The sequence below is a fragment of the Emydura macquarii genome, unplaced genomic scaffold (assembly GCF_026122565.2).
Source record: "Emydura macquarii macquarii isolate MOO-44397 ecotype Brisbane River unplaced genomic scaffold, CSIRO-AGI_Emac_v2 contig_1230, whole genome shotgun sequence".
Lineage (NCBI taxonomy): Eukaryota > Metazoa > Chordata > Testudines > Chelidae > Emydura > Emydura macquarii.
Window position 1 is genome coordinate 19,387,196 of NW_027131367.1, and position 20,804 is coordinate 19,407,999.

Consider the following 20,804-nt stretch of genomic DNA (forward strand, 5'->3'; position numbering starts at 1 on the left):
TGCCTGGTGGCTTTCACACTGAGCTGTTTGAGCCAGCCCCATCCATACGGGGCGGGGATATTGAGCGCCGCTCCCCAGCTGCATCCATCGCCTCCCCTGCAGCTCCAGGAGCCACTTCTGGTCCTCCCTGATGCAATGGCTCAGCAGCTCTCCCGCTGACCGCTTGCTGCATTCCAGGGGCCATAAGCGAGTAGTTCTATCTGCTCCATCTCCGACTTCCCAGGGAGAGCGGGCCAGGAGCTCAACTTGCTCTGCCTGCGCCTACGGGGCCCCTAGCAAAGGACTACTCCCCTCCCCCTCACACCCCGCGGGCAGCTCAGAAGATGGGGAAGAAGGAGAAGCTGAGACACAACAGCCTGTTACTGTTCCCTGCCCTCCTGCCCCAGCAAGAGCAGCTTGGGCCTTGTTCTCATTTGCACCCACTGGCTATGGTCCCCAGTGTATCGTACACAGTGTTTCTACACTGATGAGACAGAGAGACACTGGGCCGGGACCTGCAGGAAGGGCTTGAGCTTCTCCACTCACAGCTTGAAGGGGTTACACCAACCTTTCTTATTCTCTTTGGTGGTGGGTGTAGCTGCCACTCCATGGACCTCTGTCCTCTCCCTTGCTAGGCAGGGTAGACAGATGCTCCATTCCATTCCTATCCATGCTGCCAAACACCTGCCCCCACAAAACGAACGAGCTCTTAACTTCTGGTGTGAGATTTTAGTTACTGTTTCTAGCTCCTAGAGCACACTCGCAGGCTCTGGCCTTGTCTGACACGCGGCCTTTGGAATTGGACACCACTGTCCAGCTGTCCTAGCCCCCTGAAATCAGTGTCTAACCCTCCTGCTCCCCAGAGCACCATCTCGGCAGTGGGCTCTCTGGTTTCACTAGCTTGTCCCCTTCAGCGTTAATGTGGCAGGAAAGAAAGAAACCAAGGCTCAGCAGAGGAATTTCTTAACCACAATGACTTCATTCTACACCACTTGAGAGTTACAGATTTCTGAAAATAACAAAAGTCCTGTGACACCCACTCCCTTGGTCTGATCTCACCCCTTCTGAGAGTTCATCACTGTTACAGGCTGGGCAGAATCCCTCCTGCCCTCTCTCTCCTGCAGCTCCTTTCCTGTGGTGATCCCTGGTATGGAGCAGGCCCCCATCTCTGTGCCATCTGCTGAAATTCCCCAGTTGGTCCTGCTGGCATAGTACATGCGGGTCACCACATGTACAGCACACAAGTGTTGCAAATGCCAGAGAAATCCCTTCACTAAAGCTGCCAGTTCATTACAGCAGCTGCTCTTCTGAAGGGGATGTGACCTCACTCAATCCACCCAAAATAAATAACGTTAGGAAAACGCTGTGAAGGCTGCATAGCCGAGTGTTCAGACTCCTGAGATGGGGAGAGCTGGGGCAAGGTGGAGGAGGAGAAGCAGTTGTCCCAGCTGGAGAGGAAGAGGTGACTCTTGCTGCTGTCTCATATACTTCCAAAGTTCCAAATGAACGGAACAACTCAGATTTAATTGGAAAGAGGAAAGGGGCTTTTTATCTAAAAGTTTAAAATGAAATCAATTGGCTAAAAATAGTGTTGCTCCACCCGGGGCAGAGGAGGTGTCCATTAGCTTGGTTTAACAAGAAAAAAATTCTGGGCCAGCATCCTCATTCCATTCTTTGTAGCACTGGAGCCAGAGTTTCAGTTGGTGTAAATTGGTGTAGCTCCATTAAAGCCAATGGTGCTACACCATTTCACACCAGCTGAGGATCTGGCCCTTAAATTCTGTGATGAAGTACCACAAGTGATGTGCCAAAGCATGATAGGATGGTTATTTAATAACTAAATCATCCTCTTTGCCCAGAATTCTGATGGCGGTATGAAATGGATTAATAGGAAATGTAATAGGAAATGCTTAAATTACGAATCTAAAGGGTGAAGAAAGAATGATCTGAAATGTAATTTTATCTCTTTGATGTACTCACTATATTTGCTTTTTTTAAAAATACTGGGGAAATTATGGGAATTTCTTTTTATAATATATTCGCAAACTAATTTCTATGATTTTCTCCCAAAGAGACATTACAGAGAACCATCAAAGGCCAAAGCAAAGATTTCTGTAACGGGGTTTCCCTAGCTTTCCTGAAAGGGTGAAATTTGTAAAACACATGAAAAATGAAATATAAGTCTTGACCTTTCAGACTTAAGCTCTGTTTACTTTCAGGAAGTGCAGGAAATGTATACAGAGTCTGCTTGGACCAGGGAATCTGGCAAACAACAGAGAACTCAACAGATATTTGGCGCGATAGTTCAGAATGCTCTGAGAAGAATCACTTCAAACCACAAGTGAGTATGATGTTTTCTTTTATGCTTTAATACTTTAATCTTCTTAATCCCTTCTTGAATAATTGATCAGATGTTTCCATTGAATAGCTGCAGAAGCGAGCCAGACTTTATTTAGGTTATCTCATGGAAACCTTTCCTTGTATTTTGAACAGGGATTAGAGCTGAAAGAATCCTTAGTGCTTTGTGTTCAGCAAATTATCCCTAGCTCAGGTTTGGGATCACCACATTTTCTGAATTCTAATATAATGAGTAAAAAATTAAACATATATAGTAAGTTACTCAGACTTAGGGAATCCCACATGCTCAAAGAAAACATATGGGGCAAAATCGCTGTGAAACTAATTGGAGCCAACTTGGAACAAATTTCCCACTTCATTCCCTCCCTCCCTGAGCCTCAGAATCATTAGTGGGCAGCTGCATGCAAAGCAAAAATGGGAGAGTAATCACAAACAAACCCACACCTTTATTGGCACCGGACTTTTGATGAGAATCAGCAGTCACCCGCTAGGTTAGGCTATGCTAACTGTGAGGAGAGGCAGAGGCAAAAGGAATAATTTTCCATTTTTAGAGCTTTATAATGGAAAACCCCAAAATTGTACCAGGAGAATAAATAACACAGAATATTACAAAGTACTCACTACTTATAATAATAATAAACTGTAGATTACCAACACATTAATCTTTGTGAGCTTGTACATGCCACTCTTCCTTACGCTATGCAGTTAATACCAAATGTAGTATTATCAATAAGAACAAAAGAGATTATTCAACAATATACTGTGTCACTCGAGGGAAAAAATCAACTTTTCCTCTCCTTAGCTGCAAGTCCAGCTCCACTTGTCGGGTCCTGTTCTTTGCTTCTCTTCGGCTTGACGTGCTTCTTAAATTCGATGGTCCTGTGGCTGTGCCTCTTTTCTCTGAGTTTATCCACAAGTGGCTTTTCCTTCACCTAGTGGGCCCTCTCTTGTCCATTTGAATTGTAGTCCTTCAGCAGATGGCCATAGTCATTCTCTCTGTTCATGTACTTTGGGGCCTTTGTGGGTGGGCGTCTCATTTACTGTTTTCAGCTTTTTGATTAATTCCCTTTTTCACCCATTATATTTCCTTTCAGTTTTTTCCCTGGATACTCTCCCTCTGGTATGTCTGTAGATTTTATTTCCCTCTCCTTTTTTTCTCTAATAGCGTCTGCTCACATACCCAGGTCTATTTTTTTCTGCTTCTCCTGACCTGAAATCTTTCCTATTTTCCTTCTTTCCTCCTTCTCACTTACCAGTCCCCTACATTTATAGTCCCATCGCCTCACCTCCACCCCCAGCTCTGGTTCATCCACTAGCTCAGCATCTCGATTCTTCTCCTCCACACCTTCTTCTCTAAAAGCTTTTTCCAGCCGCCCCCTTCGGGTGGATTCTGAGCCCTCTCCCCAGTTCTAGCTGCCTATGTACTGGCTCTTTTTCTCCCCAGAACAGCATTCGGTGCTGCTGCATCACAGCTGCAGGTGCTAGTGCCAAGGCCAGGGTTACTACAAATCCTGTTCATAGCAGAGAGCTGTATCATCACAGTGCAGAGGGCTTCTGAATAGTGAGTGTCCAGACTTGTAAAATATGATCCCCAGTCTAACAACATGCAGTGCTGTTACTGGCCCTTATTCATGACAGCACAAAAAGCTGCCGGTAGTTACAGTTTATTGTGCAAGCCACTCATCTTTGTAGCAGCCAACCTCTTGTTCACAAGATGTCCTGAAAACACTTACTGATCAACCACACACAGCTCGTACCCTCTGCACCAATTTCATGTAAAGCCTGGCTGAAGATCTTGTGGCTCAGGCTGAGGACAGCCGACAGAAGAATTTTCTCTCTGGACTAAGCACAGTGTGGTTCAGAGAACAGCTGATAGGACTAAGAGCCAAGAACCAAGGATCTAATTCCAGGTGCTGCCCTGCTGTGTGACGGTGGAGACGTCACTTCATCTTTCTGTGCTGCTGTATCCCCTTCTGTGCTTGGTTCCTGATTTCTGATAGTCGATGGCTCTCTAATCTGAAAGAACCAGATCCATTTGTAGATATACCTGAAGCTAGCCAATGTATGAGAGAAGTTTGTTGTGCACATTACACTGATTGTCCAAGGCCACACATTTGTGTAAGAGAGGAGGGTGTCAAACCTACTAGTACAATACAAGCAGTTTTTCCAGTATGGCCTTGGAAGATTTTTGCTTCCCAATGACATGCAATGACTGTGTGAGACATCAGCAGATCATCTTGCTTCTCCTGAACCTGCTAAGGCTTCCTCAGTGTGTGCGAATCAGTGGTCAAACCACTGCCCTATATGTCTGCCCTAACCCACCCAGTTCTCAAGCACTGGCGCACTGCAGCTTTCACTGCTCCAAGCAAGCTCTGTCACAGCCTTTGGGAAAACCAGCAGTTTGGCACCCGCTGATTTTGATCATCTTCAGCCATCAGCTCCCACAAGCCTGTGAATCAAGGAGTGAGTCAAATGTCAGCATCTGCACAGGCAGCACTGGGTAACTGGAGGCAGGGAAAGTGCTGTGCACTTGCTCTGCTCTTGGCAAGTCTTTGCTGGATCTCTCCCGGGCACCTGTTTACATGGGCGCTCTGTATTCCAGTAGGATGCACTTGCTCTGACACACTCTCCCCTGAGCCCTGTTGCTGCTCCCGTTCATCCTGGTTTATCCGTACCTGCTCCTTCTGTTTGTGTGGCACGTAGTTTTACATGGGGGCAATATCAGCTGGTTGGGTTAGATCCACGGCTGCTATCTACCAACAATGGTGAAAATTGGGTTTTTTCATCTGATTCAGTGGTGAAAAACTCCCACAGCTATGACGTCAGCTCATCCTGTTTCCTGGGTGTTGGATCTCGTACTGCTGCTGCGCTGTGTGTCAACATGGAGCTGGACTTCTAAAGGCAGCACAATGGGAAGCGCCAGCACCCACATTGCTCCCTGCAGGCTGTATTGTTCCATTAGCATGATCCTATTTTCCTCTCACCAAGTGGCAGATGTATTTTCTTTGCATCATGGAAAAATACCAGAAAGCATATCATGGCAGGCTCCACCACTATGCCCTATCCAGGGTGTGGCCACCAATTTGAGTGAGATAGATATAGCTAAATGACAATGAAGAAGGTAATAACATCCAAGCCAATGCACTTGAACCATCAGTGGAATTGCTCAGAAGAAGACACGATTGAAATCATTGCAGTCCAGAGAGGGGTTTGGTGAGTAGTGTGTGCTGCGGATTTGTACTTTGTCTGTACAATTTTTTAATCTGTTTCCTGAAGAGAAGCTTTAGTTGAGCTAGAAAAGTAAATGAATTGTGATAGATCTGCTCAGCAGCCATCAGCCCCTATCCCACTTCTCCTTCCTCTGGCCCGGTAAGGGGGAACATCCTCAACCAGAAGTGACCGAGCTCTGTTTGGATGCGGTGGTCACAGGGCTAGCAAGGATGAGCTGCAGAGAAGCTGAATGCAGAGAGAGTTCCCTAGGAACTGAGCCATGTGTTGAACAGGCTGTGACTGCTGGATGTGACAGGTGGTCGTAGGCCTGTGTGGGACGCACAGCCCCTATGAGAGATAGTTGAGAGCCTGTCTTGGAAAACCACAAGCTTCTATTTATTTGCATGAAGACTGGACTGGAGAAGGCATCCCAGCCACTAGGCCTGAAGAATCCTGACTCTCAACTGGACTGTCCCAGAGACGCAAACCTTTACCACTATTGCTCCCTTTGGACTGTAACCGTTTAAGCCTCTGTACCTGGAGTATTTCCCCTTTCCTGCCAATCCTACTAAAATAGCCTTTCACTTACCGTGCGTCTGAGTGGTTACTGGGCTCCCCCAGGGCTGGTGCCCACAACACCTGGCTACCAAAGCGCTGCACCTCTTGCCTCTGAGTTGCAGTAGACCTGGAACTCTACTGGCATCTTAGGGGTTTGGTGTAATTCATTACTGGGCATCTCCAATCATTATAAATGCATCAGAAATCGGCATGAAAGAAATAAAATGTTAAATGAACAGATAAAAGGAAAAGAGATGTGTTCACTGGTTTCTGCTCAGATTTACTGTTCCATATCGCTTGAAGGTGATGCTTTCAGGTCCGCAGCTCACACATTCATTTTTCCTTTTAATTCTTATTTTCATCTAGAGTTTAGAAACAAAACCTGTACAAGTGGCACTAAAGCTGACTGCACATGATAAACCTCATTTTCAAAACTGCCCACCCAAAAATGCATGTTCAATTGCTTGCCCATTTTGCATAAATAGTTATTGTGTTTGCATGCACAATTCAGGTAATTTCAAATGCGTAGTTAGAGCTGGTTGAAACTCAGAATTTCTGATTCACGGGAAATTTCAATACTTCAAAATTTGTTTCATTCTGAATCAGAGCAAAACAAATATTAAAACTGTTCTACAGAACAGAAATTCTGGGGGAAATAGGTTTTGGAAAATTTCAAAATTTAGATTCAAAATGAACTTTTTCCATTTTTTAATTACTTTTATTATTTTTGTGCAATCTTGGAATCATATTTCTAAGATATTGAAAGCAGCTTGCTTCTCTAATTAGCACATTGAATGCTTATCTTCTTTTTTTGTTCAAAGTGTAAAACTGTTTCATCACAACACAAAGAGGAGACACCGTGAGCTAGAAAATAAGAGGTTTCAGTTAGTACTAAGTAGCAGCTATTCTTAATTATTTTAAAACTAAACTAAAATTAAAAGGAAAGGAAAGAATATTTTGACTATTATGTCATAACATAACATGTCATTTTATGCACTACTACTACTGACATGTCATGAAATAATGTAAAAGTAATGTAAAAATGAAAATAAAATAAAGTACACTTTGAAAAGAAAATGTAGTTTTGAAATACAATTTCAAAATTTTCTCAAATGAAATTTCCCATTTAAAAAATTATACAGGACCTGTCATCAAAATTGCTGTGATTTCATGAACAATTTTAGTTTAATCAAAATGGCATTTTCTGATAGAAAACTATTTTGATGAAAAATTTCTGCCCAGCGTTATTAGTTATGAATATATTTGGCTCTCTTCAGACGCTAGTACCCAATTTGTTTATGTAATCATGGTGGCTGTTGGCAGCAATTAGGATCAGAGTTGTGCATATACAATTTTGAAAATTAGACCCTATGTGCCTATTCCAAATACTAAATTGTTTCAAAATTTTAAAACCTGCTAATCATACCTGGATCTCCATAGTACTTCCCATCTGTTGATCTCACAGGCGTTATTGAGGAGGGTCATTTACAGATGGGGAAACTGAGGTATGGAATGGTTAAATGACTTGCCCAAGGACATGCAGCCAGTTAGGACAAATAATAAAAAACTGGTGTCTTGACTCATAGGCTAGTATCCTATCTGCTGGGCCAGGCTGACTCTCAGACTTCCACAACTTATTTATTTTTCTCTGTTGTTCTTATGATTAGGAAGAAGGACACATGTTACTTTCCACACTACAGCTATTGTACACCGTAGGATACTACTTGTCTCTCACCACCCTTCTATTAGCACTGCTTATACTTCTGCTGCTCAGGTTAGTGTTAACCAACATTACTAGAACATATCCTGTATTCTGGAATTTAACAATATAGGGATTTCTTTTTTCAAGTAACTGAGTTTATAATTCTATGTCAGATGTAACTATATACATTTTAAGAATGTAGCCTCTGCAAAAGTAATTCATGAGCAATATCTGTCGATGGCAACAATATGAACACAATGGTATTGTTTGATTGTTCCTAATGAAATTTATTCTAAATGGGGACATTTCTTTTTGTACTTCCACAGAAAACTTCACTGCACTAGGAACTACATCCATATAAATTTATTTGCTTCCTTTATACTGCGAGCCACAGCAGTTCTTATAAAAGATACCGTATTCCATAATATCTATTCAAAAAGACCAAATAATGAAACTGGATGGATTTCGTACTTCAATTCTGAGGTAATTCTATATTCATTCATTGTTAATAGTATAATTTGTATTGCAAAATTTAAAGTTGCAAAACAGTTTCCCTTAGGACAAACAGGTTTCAGATGCTAAGAGAGGAATTTTGAAAACTGAAATTTTGTAGAAAAATAGTGTTCATAGTGAATTAGGGTAAAATTCTGCTTCAAAATGTATTTTGATTTGACTTAGAAATGAGCATAGGAAAGTTTTATAGTAAGCACACTGTGCTGGTTAAATGTGTTGACAGTTGTCATCTAGAGACCTTGAATAATACATAACAATTTTATTAATCCTACAATTTTAGGAACAAAACTGTATATTTCTACTTGCCTGTATATAGCATTCTTGTATTTACTCACCACTTATATATACAATACTTACATATTCAGAAAGCTTTTTTCTACAACAGGTAAGGTTGCCTGTCAAATAACATACTCATAGACTCAAAGGCCAGAAAAGGCCATTGTGATCATCTAGTTTGACCTCCTGTATAGAACTTCCCTGAAACAATTCCTGTTTGAACTAGATAGGATAGATAGATACCTGATATGAAACCACACAAAGAAAGAAATGAAAAGTTAAGCAGTCTAAGGCCTTGTCTATACTAGAAAGTTTTGCTATTTTAACTATAACAGTCTAGTTAAAGCATCAGTCCTCCCCACACCCCACCCCTCCAACCCAGCTTCCCGTACAGACACAGTTATACCACTAAAAAAGTGCTTATTCTTAAGTAGTTTATTCTGGTTCAGGAAGCAAAATAAGCTATACCATTATGTCACCTTTTACTAGTATAACTGAATGCAAATTACACTTTTACCAATATATTTTTAGGGGTATAATTTTTTAAAATGTAAACCAGGCCTAGGGGTACACACCCTCCACTTCCCCACCCGCAGACTTTGCAAGTATATTGTTCAATGATTAGATATCTCTGTGCTGTACAGTGCACCAGACTGTGTGTGCTGCCTGGTAAAGAACAGAGACAAAGCTGATACTCAAACAATGTGGAAACCTAGATATATTATTTCTAGACATCATGACAACCATAACTGTCATACATCACAGACTATAGTCTTAACTGTGCCTTCACTTGGTTGCCAGCCTTCCAGCACCTCTTTATCTCCCTCCCACTCAAATAAAATTTCTGTCAAGTCACCTGCCCTCAAATCAGTTGGTATCTCTCTCCTGGTAGTGGAAGGTGTAGTAAGAAGAGAAAGCCTGGAACATGGGGCCTGGTGCAAGGCCTGAGGTCTGAACCAAAGTCAGCAAAGAATTATGCTATGTGCAAAAGTCAGGCCCTGTTAAAAGCAGATGCTTGCCTGCAAGTTCTCTGTCTGGTACATGAGCTTGGCACCGATACTGCTAACATTGCTAAACCAGACTGAATGTGTAAATACTTTCCGGCAGGTTAGGAGAAGAACACCCCAACCTTGCACATGCTAAGATGGTTTGACATGTAACCCTTCTGCCAATCAGAGTTGGCAGCCACAAGGGGCGGGTTCAATACCTAGGGGATCCTTTTCAACAGTACAATAAAAATTGTCTTGAGCTCCCACCCAATGATCTGGGATAATTACACATCACCCTTTGAGCACCTCTAGAGTAAATATTTCTCCTCACTCAAGCACAGAGACTGAGCGCAGAAAAGGAACTTTTAATAAAAAGGGAAAAGTAACCCGGCATTAACTTGGGAAAATGCCACAAGCAGGATTCACAAGCATAAAACTATAGGCAAATCACCCACCCTAGAGTACGTTGGGCAGTTTCCATTTGCCTCAGGTTCTTAAGTCCAGCAACAAGAAGTTCCTTTAATGTGCCCCTCCCCGCACAGCACCCTTTTGACAGTTGTTGTCCTTAATGCAGACCCAGAGTTCAGAGGTGCAGCTGCAGAGTTCAGGGGAAAGAAGGCACTTCGCTCGTTCCACTGTCCAGCCGCTACATTCCGGCCGCTTGCCACCCCACCGACCACTCCGCTCCCTGGAGACCCTGCCACTCCGCTGGCAGCACTGCCAGCCATCACTAATGCACGCCATCACTTTCTGATGCCACCTGCTTCTTTACTGTGACTTCCGGTGGTCGGTCCCTTGAGATTCCACCCAGCTCTTAGTGGTTGTCAGCTCTCAGTGATTTTAGTGGGGGAACTTCATTCCTGAAGCCTATTGGGGAGAAAACGCTGCCCCACAACAAGTGATTTCAGCTCTAGTGATCACTTAACAAAAAAAAAAAAAAAAAAAGACTCCTAATGTAGCCTTAATTAGCTGTATCTTTGACTCCTGGGGAGGGGCAGGACTCATAGGCAGAGCCACACCTCCCAGCAGGGATACGTATCCTCACCCCCTCTTCTTTCACAGAGGTCTGGCATTCAAGGCCCTTGCTTAGTGAGTTCAGTTCAGTTGAGGGTGACCCCCTCAATCAGGTCAGGCTGAGCACAGTTCTGCTGCCCTTTACTCATAGTATAAGGATAACAACATTTCATTACCCCTGCTCAGCAGGGGAGAGCTCATTCAGACCCTGCATACAGACAGAAGGGATGAATAGTGATACTTTATCTGAAACATCAGGTGAAAGCTACAAGGAGAGGTAAAAAATATGTCATGGAACACATAAGGAGATACATAAGTTGTTTATCCCGGATTGTTTGTCTCAATCTATAAATGCTGGGCTGTCTTGCCTTAACCCTTTGTCTGGCAGAAAGTCCCGCTGCTCACCGAGCTGGTCCATTGTAATGGGCATACAAATCTTAGTGTCCCTGTAGAATCTATAGGGAGCTATTACTGTGCTTCATTGACAATAAACCTGACCGATCGCCTTCACCACTGAACCAAGTCTGTGGTCTTCTCTGGCAGTTTGATCAATGTCTGCCGTGCCGACTACCTGGCCAGAGCCGGTGCAGTACACCGAGAGGACACATATGCAGCTGACAACAGAAGGTTTTGGGCTTCATGTTTCAGCTCCTCCTACACTCAACGACTGTGATCCTCACTTGTTCCCCTCTTACAAATACCGCATAGCTCCTACCCTCTGCTTCCTCATCCGCCCTTTTCTTCTTCTTAAAGGAGAAGTGGGCTTGTGCGGAAACAGCAGCAGCTTCAGCTGCTGCATTCCCACATTCCCCTCCTCAGCTCCTGATAAAATCTATCAGCCCGTCTACTTCCCTGATGAAGAGCAGGATTCCTCCTCTGTTCTATGTTTCTCACTCCCCACTGCTGGATGGATGAAACATCTAGTGAGGGTGGTGGGATCATCACCAGAAGAAGCAAATTGTTCGGAGGGACATGGCTCTCCTCAGTGGTTGTGCGCACGATCAGTACATCTGTCAGGCCACATCTACACTACAGCCTATGTTGGCACAACTGATGTCACTCAGGGGTGTGAATAAACCACCCCCTGAGCAACATAAATTATACCAGAATACACACCGGTGTGGACAGCGCTATATCAGTGGAAAAAGCTACTGCCGCTCACGGGGGCTGGACTAGTTAAGCCAATGGGAGAGCTCTCTCTCGTTGGCCTAGAGCGGGTACATTAGCGAGCTTACAGCAGCACACTTGCACCAGTGCAACTGCACCGAGGTAAACTCACTAGTGTAGCCGGACCCTCAAAATTAGTAATCATCCTTCAATATCAACAAACCAACAAAATGTTTGGGAGTTGCGCAATGGTTTCATCAAAAGGAATGATACCAGAGACGATCTATTTGTTCAATAGACCGGCATTAGGAAAATGAACCCAAGAAGCTGCTGGTACAGTGCTGGGAATGGAGACACTGTGATGACAGGAATGAAGGAGATAGCAGCTCGGAGAGTCACAGGTCCTGGTGGTGCAACTCTGCTACAGCGCAATGAATATGCAGCTTACCTTCACCACTGCAGGTGCAAATCACGTCACAGAATGATTACTTGGACTCCCAGATGGCAAGGATCAGGAGAAGATTCCTTAGTTACTGCTGGAATATGAAGTATTTCTGTATCACTGTGAGATATGAATACATCATCCGGCTTCTTTTCAAAGACAGACGAGAACTGTTTTTGAACATATCTGCCTTTTCTGCATCATTGGCAATTTTACCATCTCCCACTGACAATGGGTGTATACAATTGATAATATTTCATTTGTGCCCCACATATTTTTAATTACTTATTCATTGCCTAGCACCAACCCCTTTTGTTGTCAGTGTAATGCTTCTCCAACTAGTCTAGCTAGTCTGCCATCCAGAACATTGGTTTCCCTACTGCTGTGATGGAAGCCATCCAACCTCTATACTTCCCTCTCTCCACAGAAGGTAATCCACTTTTTCCATGAAACCCAAACCCTCTCCATTACACCACATATCTAGCCAATGGTTTACCTCCTTCATCTTCTGCCAGCTGTCTTCTCTTGCTCATGAGACAGGAATGATTCCAAAGACGATTCCTTATACCTTTCTCTCCTTCAGCTTCTTTTCCAGATTCCCAAAGTCTTGGAAGCGTCACCTGAAGCGAGTCTTGCAATCACATCTCTTGTCTTCTATCCAAGAAGATAACATACCATCCTGATGTCCTTTTGTCCTTTGCAGAATGTTCTGTCCACTCTTCCTATGACATCCCTGCTGCGAATTCTATATCTTTGGAATACTGGAGATCTTCTCTTGGACATTTTCATAGACTGGTCTGAGCTGCTATCCTCAGGTATATCCTGTGCTGTTCTATCTTCCTTTTCCCCATCTGAATCTGCAGAGATGTTTCCTACAGCTACCATGCAGATAGCAATCGGACACCTCTAGTTGTGCACACTGCCTCCTGGTTATCTTTCTGTGTTGATCACAGAATGCACATACACTTCAGCTCCCAGGTGTGCCAGATGCCTCCTGGTTCCCTCTTCTCATGTGGTCATGATTTGCCAATTGTCCTCTTGAGTTACTACCTTCTCCAGTTCCCTAATTGCTAATTCCTTCTCTTGTTAAATCTGAGGTGATGCAGATTGAATCTGATGATCCAGGAACTCTCCAGTTTCTGTGATGCTACAGAGGGTCGATAACTGTTCTTCAGAATCAGGAGTCTTTTATTTCAATGTGGCCATTGACTCCAATTTTATGCACAGGAATTCTCCTCTCACTTCGGGCAAGAAACAAACCCTGGAACACTGCTCATCCTTGTCACTGATCAATAGAAAGAAATCACCAAATTCCCTCCCACAAATTACCTCTGAACCCTCTTCCCCTCTGGTGACCTCTTCTGCACTGTTCCATTTTTATACTTAATTGAATGAAAACCTCACTTTAAAAAAAAATCTGAAGCTGCTGCAGAATTCCCATGAGAGACAGCAGAACCCAGGAACCTATCACGGAATTTAGGTCCATTTTGCTGAAGGATACATGGGTCCTTGAGATAACACAAATATATTAACACAGTCTTACCAGTTCAGCTCTGGGTGCCCTCTCTGTTTGAAAGGACCCATTTAAAACAAATTAGATCAAGGTTCTATGTCCAACAGATTCAAGACTAAGCGACGTGTGGCTAAAAAGGGCCTCTCTGGTAGATCAGTCCATCTCACTGTGTTGCTTCACTGTGCGTCCCCATATAGAAACAATTCTTGTTTTGTTTTAGATAGGTACAAACAGATTCCCTATGGCCAATCCATTTCATGCATGAGCTCCTCAATCACACAATATGGCTGCTCAGTGTCTGGACTTCATCTGTCCTTCTCCCAACCTTGGTGTTAGGGTCCATCAGTAAATTTCAAAGAACCTACTTAGGAATCATCTTAATAGAATAAACCCTTTCAAAGGTTGCAGTAGAAATGGCCGAGCTGCATTAATGCTAGAACAGTGGAAGGAGATTTCCCTACATTTCTTCACAGACAAGGGCAGAGAGGTCCAATGCCTCCCCATGCTTCCTGCTAGTCATGGGGCATGTGTTCTAAGAAAGAAGCAGCTGAATCCCCATAGCATGCCTGGCCCACATCACAGGCATAGCTGTTTTTTGGAATACACACACACCACACTCACACTGTTTTTTAGCATGTTGGAGACAAAGATATATTCTGATTTGCTGGTTTTGGCTCGAGCTGACGTCACAGATTTGTATCTATTCCCAATGGCACACAACTGGGATCTCCTCATGGAAATGCATGGAAACTTCAGGCCAGCAACACAATGAAAGCTCTAGAAGAGTCTCTGACTGAACCGAATATTTATCAAAATGGTGTTAATTTGTAAAGGCTACATAGTATTACATAAGAACAGGATTTTTCAGAGATTTTACAGTATTACAATGTGTAATAATTATTATTATAATAAAATACTTCCTGATATCTTATTTCTGCAGATTTTAACCATTTGCAGGACTGCCCAGGTTTTCATGCATTACTTTGTTGGTGCAAATTATTTTTGGCTTTTAGTTGAAGGAATTTATCTCCACACATTATTGGTGACTGCTGTACTGTCTGAAAGGCTACTGCTGCAAAGATATATTGTGATAGGATGGGGTAAGTAAATAATTTCTAATAAGATCTTTGTTTTATTTCATATAAAAATAAATGATAGGTAAAGGATAAGTTTGGGTACTTTCTCTGTGAAAGAAAGAGAAAAGGTGATTATTTGATTGCTCTTCTTTGAACTCCCTGAAATTTGTCAACTTCTCTATGCTAAAGAGGTGCCCTGAACTGATCATGTGATCATAGTGTAATTTGTAACAACATAATATGTAGTCTCCAGCCAGTGTCTGCACACATCGGAAATTAGTGAATTCCCTGGTTGTTCAGTTAATACAAGAGCTGGCTAATGGACGGTTGGACAAATAGGGTTCTCCTGTACTTATGAAGAGAGAAGAATTCTCATACTAGAGGGCTCTTTAATCTAGCAGGCAGAGGCATAAGGAATCCAATGGTCATAAACTGAAGTCAAAAGAGTTTGAATTGAAAAGAAGGAACATATTTGTAAGAGCATGGTAATCAACAAATGCGTCTGGTTTATGAAGGTGCGTGGTAAATTCTCATCCTTTGAAATCTGATTATCTGTGGCATCTGTATTCTGGTCCCACCGTTCTTGCAGAACAATATATTGGAATGGATACATGAGGGACACCGGGATGCCACAGAATGCCAGGAGACAGCCCTAACATCAGGGTGATGGCCGGGCACAGGGCAGGACCGAAAAACTGTTTGGAATCATGCAAGCCTTGCAAAATGATGAAAAAGACACAGCTCAAAGAACAGCAAATGTCTACAGCAACTTCCAGAAGGCCTTGGATAATAATAGCACTAGTGCCGTATGAAGCAAAGGATCATACCAATCTGGGAGCCCTACATTATATTTCTAAATTACTAAAAAAAATCTACTTCTCACTCGATTCACAAATGATCAGGACATAGAAAATATAAAGGTTGTCTTTTCTCATTTAGACAGTGGGAAGAAACAGTCACTGATAATGGACAACAGTTCGACAGTTCAGAATTCTGTGCTTTTGGGATACATTTCAAGTATATTACTTTCAGCCCCCACCACCTGAAAGGGAGTGGACTGTTAGAGAGAGCAACACAGTGTCGTGGAAAAGAATCACACTGCTACATTTTAGAGTTGGATCGGGTGCAGCTTTAATTGTGACACACACACAATCACATAACCATAGCTATGGGGAATACTATAGCCATAGGGAAAACCCAGGTGGCTATAGGGAAGTCAAGCAGCATGTCTGGATGCTGGGCAAATGTACTTCACCTGGCTACCAGATACAAAAGACTTATATAGGGGTTGCTTAGGTTCATTTACATGTTGATCGTATAGTGGAATTTGATTAACAATTTATACTTAACAGAAAAGACAATCACAATGCACAGTGGGGCACACCAGATGCCCTCACAGGAACGTCCAATGAGTCACTTGATTATACAATCAGGTTTTCAGGGACCCTGGTTAACTCCTGAAGATGGGTGGTGACACAATACCTGTTCAAATGCTAATTTGTATGGAGTGAGTTTCTATGGGGCCGGTAAGACACAGGGGCAGGTACTGGTACTTATCAAAACAGGTGAAGTCTGTTCACACTTCAATAAGGCTTAAGGCTCATAACAGAGACTTGCCTCTCGGGTGTGTTTCAGAGACCTCTTGTGGGATTTTAACATCTTTATCCTAATTTCAGTTGAGGCATTCTGTTAATGGTTTAACCTGGGGCTTCTATTTCAGTTTCAGGCTACAACTTCAGGCCAGGCCTTCTATGACCAGTTTCAGACCAGGCATTCTATTAATCAATTTTATGATTAATTCTTTGATTCCACAACAGATTGCTAAGAGATAGCTGCAAGAAAAGGATTCCAGAGCAGCTGAGGAATAGGTCAAAATTGCAGAGGAACAAGGTAGTTTCCCTTTAAATAGTTTGTGAGGTCACTAGTGTCACTCACTGTGTTCTGTGTCTGAAGCTTACAGAACCCAGTAAGAGCCGCAGTGTGTATTTAGCTAGGCCTTGCATGTTTGTGTATAGTTAGGGACTCTGCTGTGTCTGTGAGGTTTCTTCATGTTGTCTTAGTTATGTAAACAACAAAAGACATCAGAAGCTGAGTCTCACCATGTCATTTGCTGATATGATTGTAACACTCCCTGGGGATACCAAGTACTTCACCACTACCTGCTCCTACTGTGAAGCAATCTTGTCTTGCCGACTGTAACTCAGCTCCCTGAAACAAACAGCCTCTGGCCATACTCAAGCACTGACTTCCAGATCTCTGCAGACCTCACCCTCTCTGTCCAAGATAGTGATAGACCTTCACCAACCCCCTCGTCCTCAGAGCTCTCCCTGCAGTTTCCAACCTTTGTCACTGGACACTCACAGAAATTACCCTGAGGAGGAAGTGCACAGACGGCTCAACTGGTACAACTCACGATCAAGTCCTTTATAACAACACAGCACTGAAATATATTTATAGTGAACTGATATATTTATTATCAAAAGTTAAGTTTTAAGAGATCATGAATAAGGATAATACATGGAAACCGAAATACTTACACACACAAAACAAAACATAAACATGATCCTAGGTCTACACTTATTAATGGTTACCTTTCCTGTTTAATAAAGTAGATATTCTCCCAAAGATTTAGTTTTTGACTGAGCTGCTGGTTTTCAGTCAAAACCAGGTTCCGCGCTTTCATAAACACCCTATGCCCTTCTCTGAGTTTCCTCCATGAATGGAACACAAAATGTCTTCCGTGTCCCTCAGCTATAGTCTTTTGAAATGGCCCCAGTTTGTTCTTTAGTGTATTTTTCCCTGTTGATTTCTCATTCCCCATTAGTTCTGCATGCATACGGAACTTCCATTGTATGGACTTATAAACCTTCATTTACAACAAAGTCAGCGACAGACATGCTATGTCTGGCAGAATACCTGTTTGATAACTCTGCCTTGTTTTAAAACATTTTAAAACATTTTCAGTAGGTATCTGTAACTCCTTATATAGTGTCAGTACATATTTTTCATAATGATATTAATGACCAGTGTGTCACCATCTTTCATTTGCTACCTTACAAGACACCATTTATGGCTAAATAGTATAAAAACAGTCTGGGGGGGGGGGGGGGGTGTAGCGAGCTTGTCAGACATGATAGGCATTTCTGACATAAAGTAATGGACCCTTTGTCAGTTGGCATTGAGGAGTTCTTAGCATCACAGTGATCCTAGAAAAAATGAGAATCATTATATGTAAGATCATCAGGCAGAGATGTAACACGTCTATGTTTTGTATTAAACATTTTGCAAACCTGATTCTAATTCGCCATTTTCCGTTCCACCAGTTGTTCCAGTTCTATTTGTGGCCCCCTGGGGAATAGCCAGATCAAAACTGGAAGACACAGGGTAAGTTACTATATAAAGATGATCTTTTAAATGTGTTTGTTTTAATGGGTTTTCTGATTGTTTATACGTTTAGTATGCACAGACATTCTACCTTTCCTGGGGACATTTGACAGCACGGGACACAATATCATAAGGTAGTTTGGCTTTTATTTCCATTGGAAACATTGGAAACATTTCCATTGGAAGTGGAGACCATATAAGGATGTAGACACTATCTTCCCTAAAAGCAGTATTTGGTTTCAGTCCTATTGAAAACAACAGGAGAGGGCAGCCATTTTGAAAAAGGTCCATTATGAAGAATAAAGGCAGAAAATGATCACTAATCCTGAAGAAAATTCTTCAAATGTAGTCACACCATGAGATGTCAATGAGTTTTAATTATATGAGATGTTTGAAAGGTCTGTATTATTCTCTTATTAAAATCATTCAGGACAAAAAAGGGTCTAGAGGGAGGTGTTAAATGTATTAAAAGACCCATTTTAAAATAATTTTAACTCAAACTAATTTATGGACTGACTTGTAAATTATCAGTAAATCTATTCTGGACTCAGAAAGCACTGTATGCAAGTGATTTGAATGCACTGTATTACAGTGCAGCCGGTGTATGCACAGAATCACAGAATGCACAGTAATTTGGGGACGAATATGCCATGTATTTCAGACATTTCAAAATAGAAGAATGTCTGCCTTAAGGACAATCCTCAACTCAACCTTAACTATGGAACCACAACCAGAACTTTCATAGTAAAAGAAAAAAACACCACATTTCCTGAGGGTTTAGCTTGTTTATGCAAAACAACCACCAATCAAGCATTTGAAAATGAGAAAATCTGCAATCATGTCAGACACAGAAATGATTTAACATTTTATAGAAAGCACAATCTTCACCCAGACCATTTTCTACATGCGCACAATCCATCACTTCCATAAGCAAACGCTCTACCAAAACAACCATAACTCTGTCCTTGAAGTGACACCATCCTATAATCTTCATTTCATCAATCCTTATTTATTTTCCCAAAGCCAGTTATTTAGCTATTTATTATTCATACAATTCAGGGTTTTCATTAATTTTTCTCTGCTTTTAAAGATCTGTTATTTTTAAATGCAGTAATTTTTCTGAGAGAATAAGACGTTTACAGACTGTGGCTAACATCATCTCTAATTTTTTTAACCAATGTGCTTGTAGAGTGAACATACTATTGCCAAACTCCAATTTTCCCTTCTTCGGGCTTTTAATTATGTTGTAGACAATGACAGTTGTAATATTAAAGTGGAAGAAGACACATATCACACTAGCCTTTGCTCTTTTTCTTTAATTTCTATCATATCACTTCCAGCATTTATGAGGCTTCTATAGACAATAGCAAAGTGTATTCATGGTATATGGACAGTTTTGTCTGGAATATTATTATTAGTATTATTTAATTTATATTATGGCCACTCATGGTTATAACCCCATAGGACATGGAGCTGTCCAAACAGATGACAAATGACTGCCCAATTCCCTAAAAAGTCTAGAAGACAAGAAACAGCTGCATGAGACAAACAAGCAGGTTAGGGTGGGGGCAGCAGAGACACTAACAAATACAATAGGATGTCCAGTTGTACTTTCCCGTATGCACCACAGCAGAGGTGAGTTTTGAACAGGGATGCAAAGGAGGACAAGGTTCACAGATTGTGACTGGGAGCTTTTCCCACATGTAAGGGGCAGCATTAGAAAAATCATAAAAAGGATTGTCAGAGAATCAAGTGATGGAGCCCGAGATCATTAGTGGAGCAAGGCATGAGTCAACTTTGTAATAAGGTATCAGAGGATAGGCACAGTAGTGCTAAATTGTGCAGGAATTGTGTTTGTGATGGAAGAGGGGAGCAAGTGGGGGAATTTAAAGACAGGAGAGTGACATGGATGCCTGTGATAGGAGAAAAGTTCCAGAGGGGTAGCCATGTTAGTCTGTATACAGCAAAAACAAGAGAGTTCTGTAGCACTTCAAAGACTAACAAATTTAATTTCTGCAGGCATAAGCTTTCTTGGGCTGTAACCCACTTCATCAGATGTAAGGAATAGAAATCAGATTGGGGGTATATAGAACATCTAAGGTTAAGGAACAACAATGGGGAAGGTAGGCATAAGCAAAGTCCATTCAGCTAGAGTAGTTGAGGCCTATTCACAACCATTGATTCGGAGGTGAGAATGTGTGAACAGTGACAATTACTTCTTGTAATGAGATAACCATTCCAAGTCCCTATTTAGACCCAGTTTGATTGTGTCAAGTATATTGTGTCAAGTATATACCCCCAATCTGATTTCTATTCCTTACACCTGATGAAGTGGGTTACAGCCCATGAAAGCTTATGCCTGCAGAAATTAAATGTGTTAGTCTTTAAAGTGCTACAGAACTCTCATTGTTTTTGCTGTGATAGGAGAGAACTGGACTCAATGACCTAGGAAGTCTTGACCAGTTCTTTGTTCTTATGATGTTCTCAGAATCTGAATGATGGGCCAGAAAGATGATCTTAGCAGGAGCATTTTGAAAATATTTTTCATAGATTCATAGACTGAACCTCAGACATCTGGATCTGAAAACAAAGTCTCAACTTTTCTAAGGTAAAGGAGAAAGTCCATTAGCTTGGAGGCAGTTGGGGCTCAAGCTTTTAGATCCAGAGGTCTCGGATTCAGGCT

At 42.0% G+C, this 20,804-nt stretch overlaps 1 protein-coding gene across 1 annotated transcript in view; it reads left to right on the forward strand.

The window, feature by feature from the left end:
- Positions 1-20,804, forward strand: part of GLP2R (glucagon like peptide 2 receptor) — an 89,505-nt gene that overhangs the window by 23,304 nt on the left and 45,397 nt on the right. The window contains exons 4-8 of the mRNA XM_067547867.1: positions 2,199-2,320; positions 7,773-7,879; positions 8,134-8,290; positions 14,602-14,761; positions 18,061-18,121. Coding sequence (XP_067403968.1) covers positions 2,199-2,320; positions 7,773-7,879; positions 8,134-8,290; positions 14,602-14,761; positions 18,061-18,121 — 607 coding nt within the window. The remainder of the gene's footprint in view (positions 1-2,198; positions 2,321-7,772; positions 7,880-8,133; positions 8,291-14,601; positions 14,762-18,060; positions 18,122-20,804) is intronic.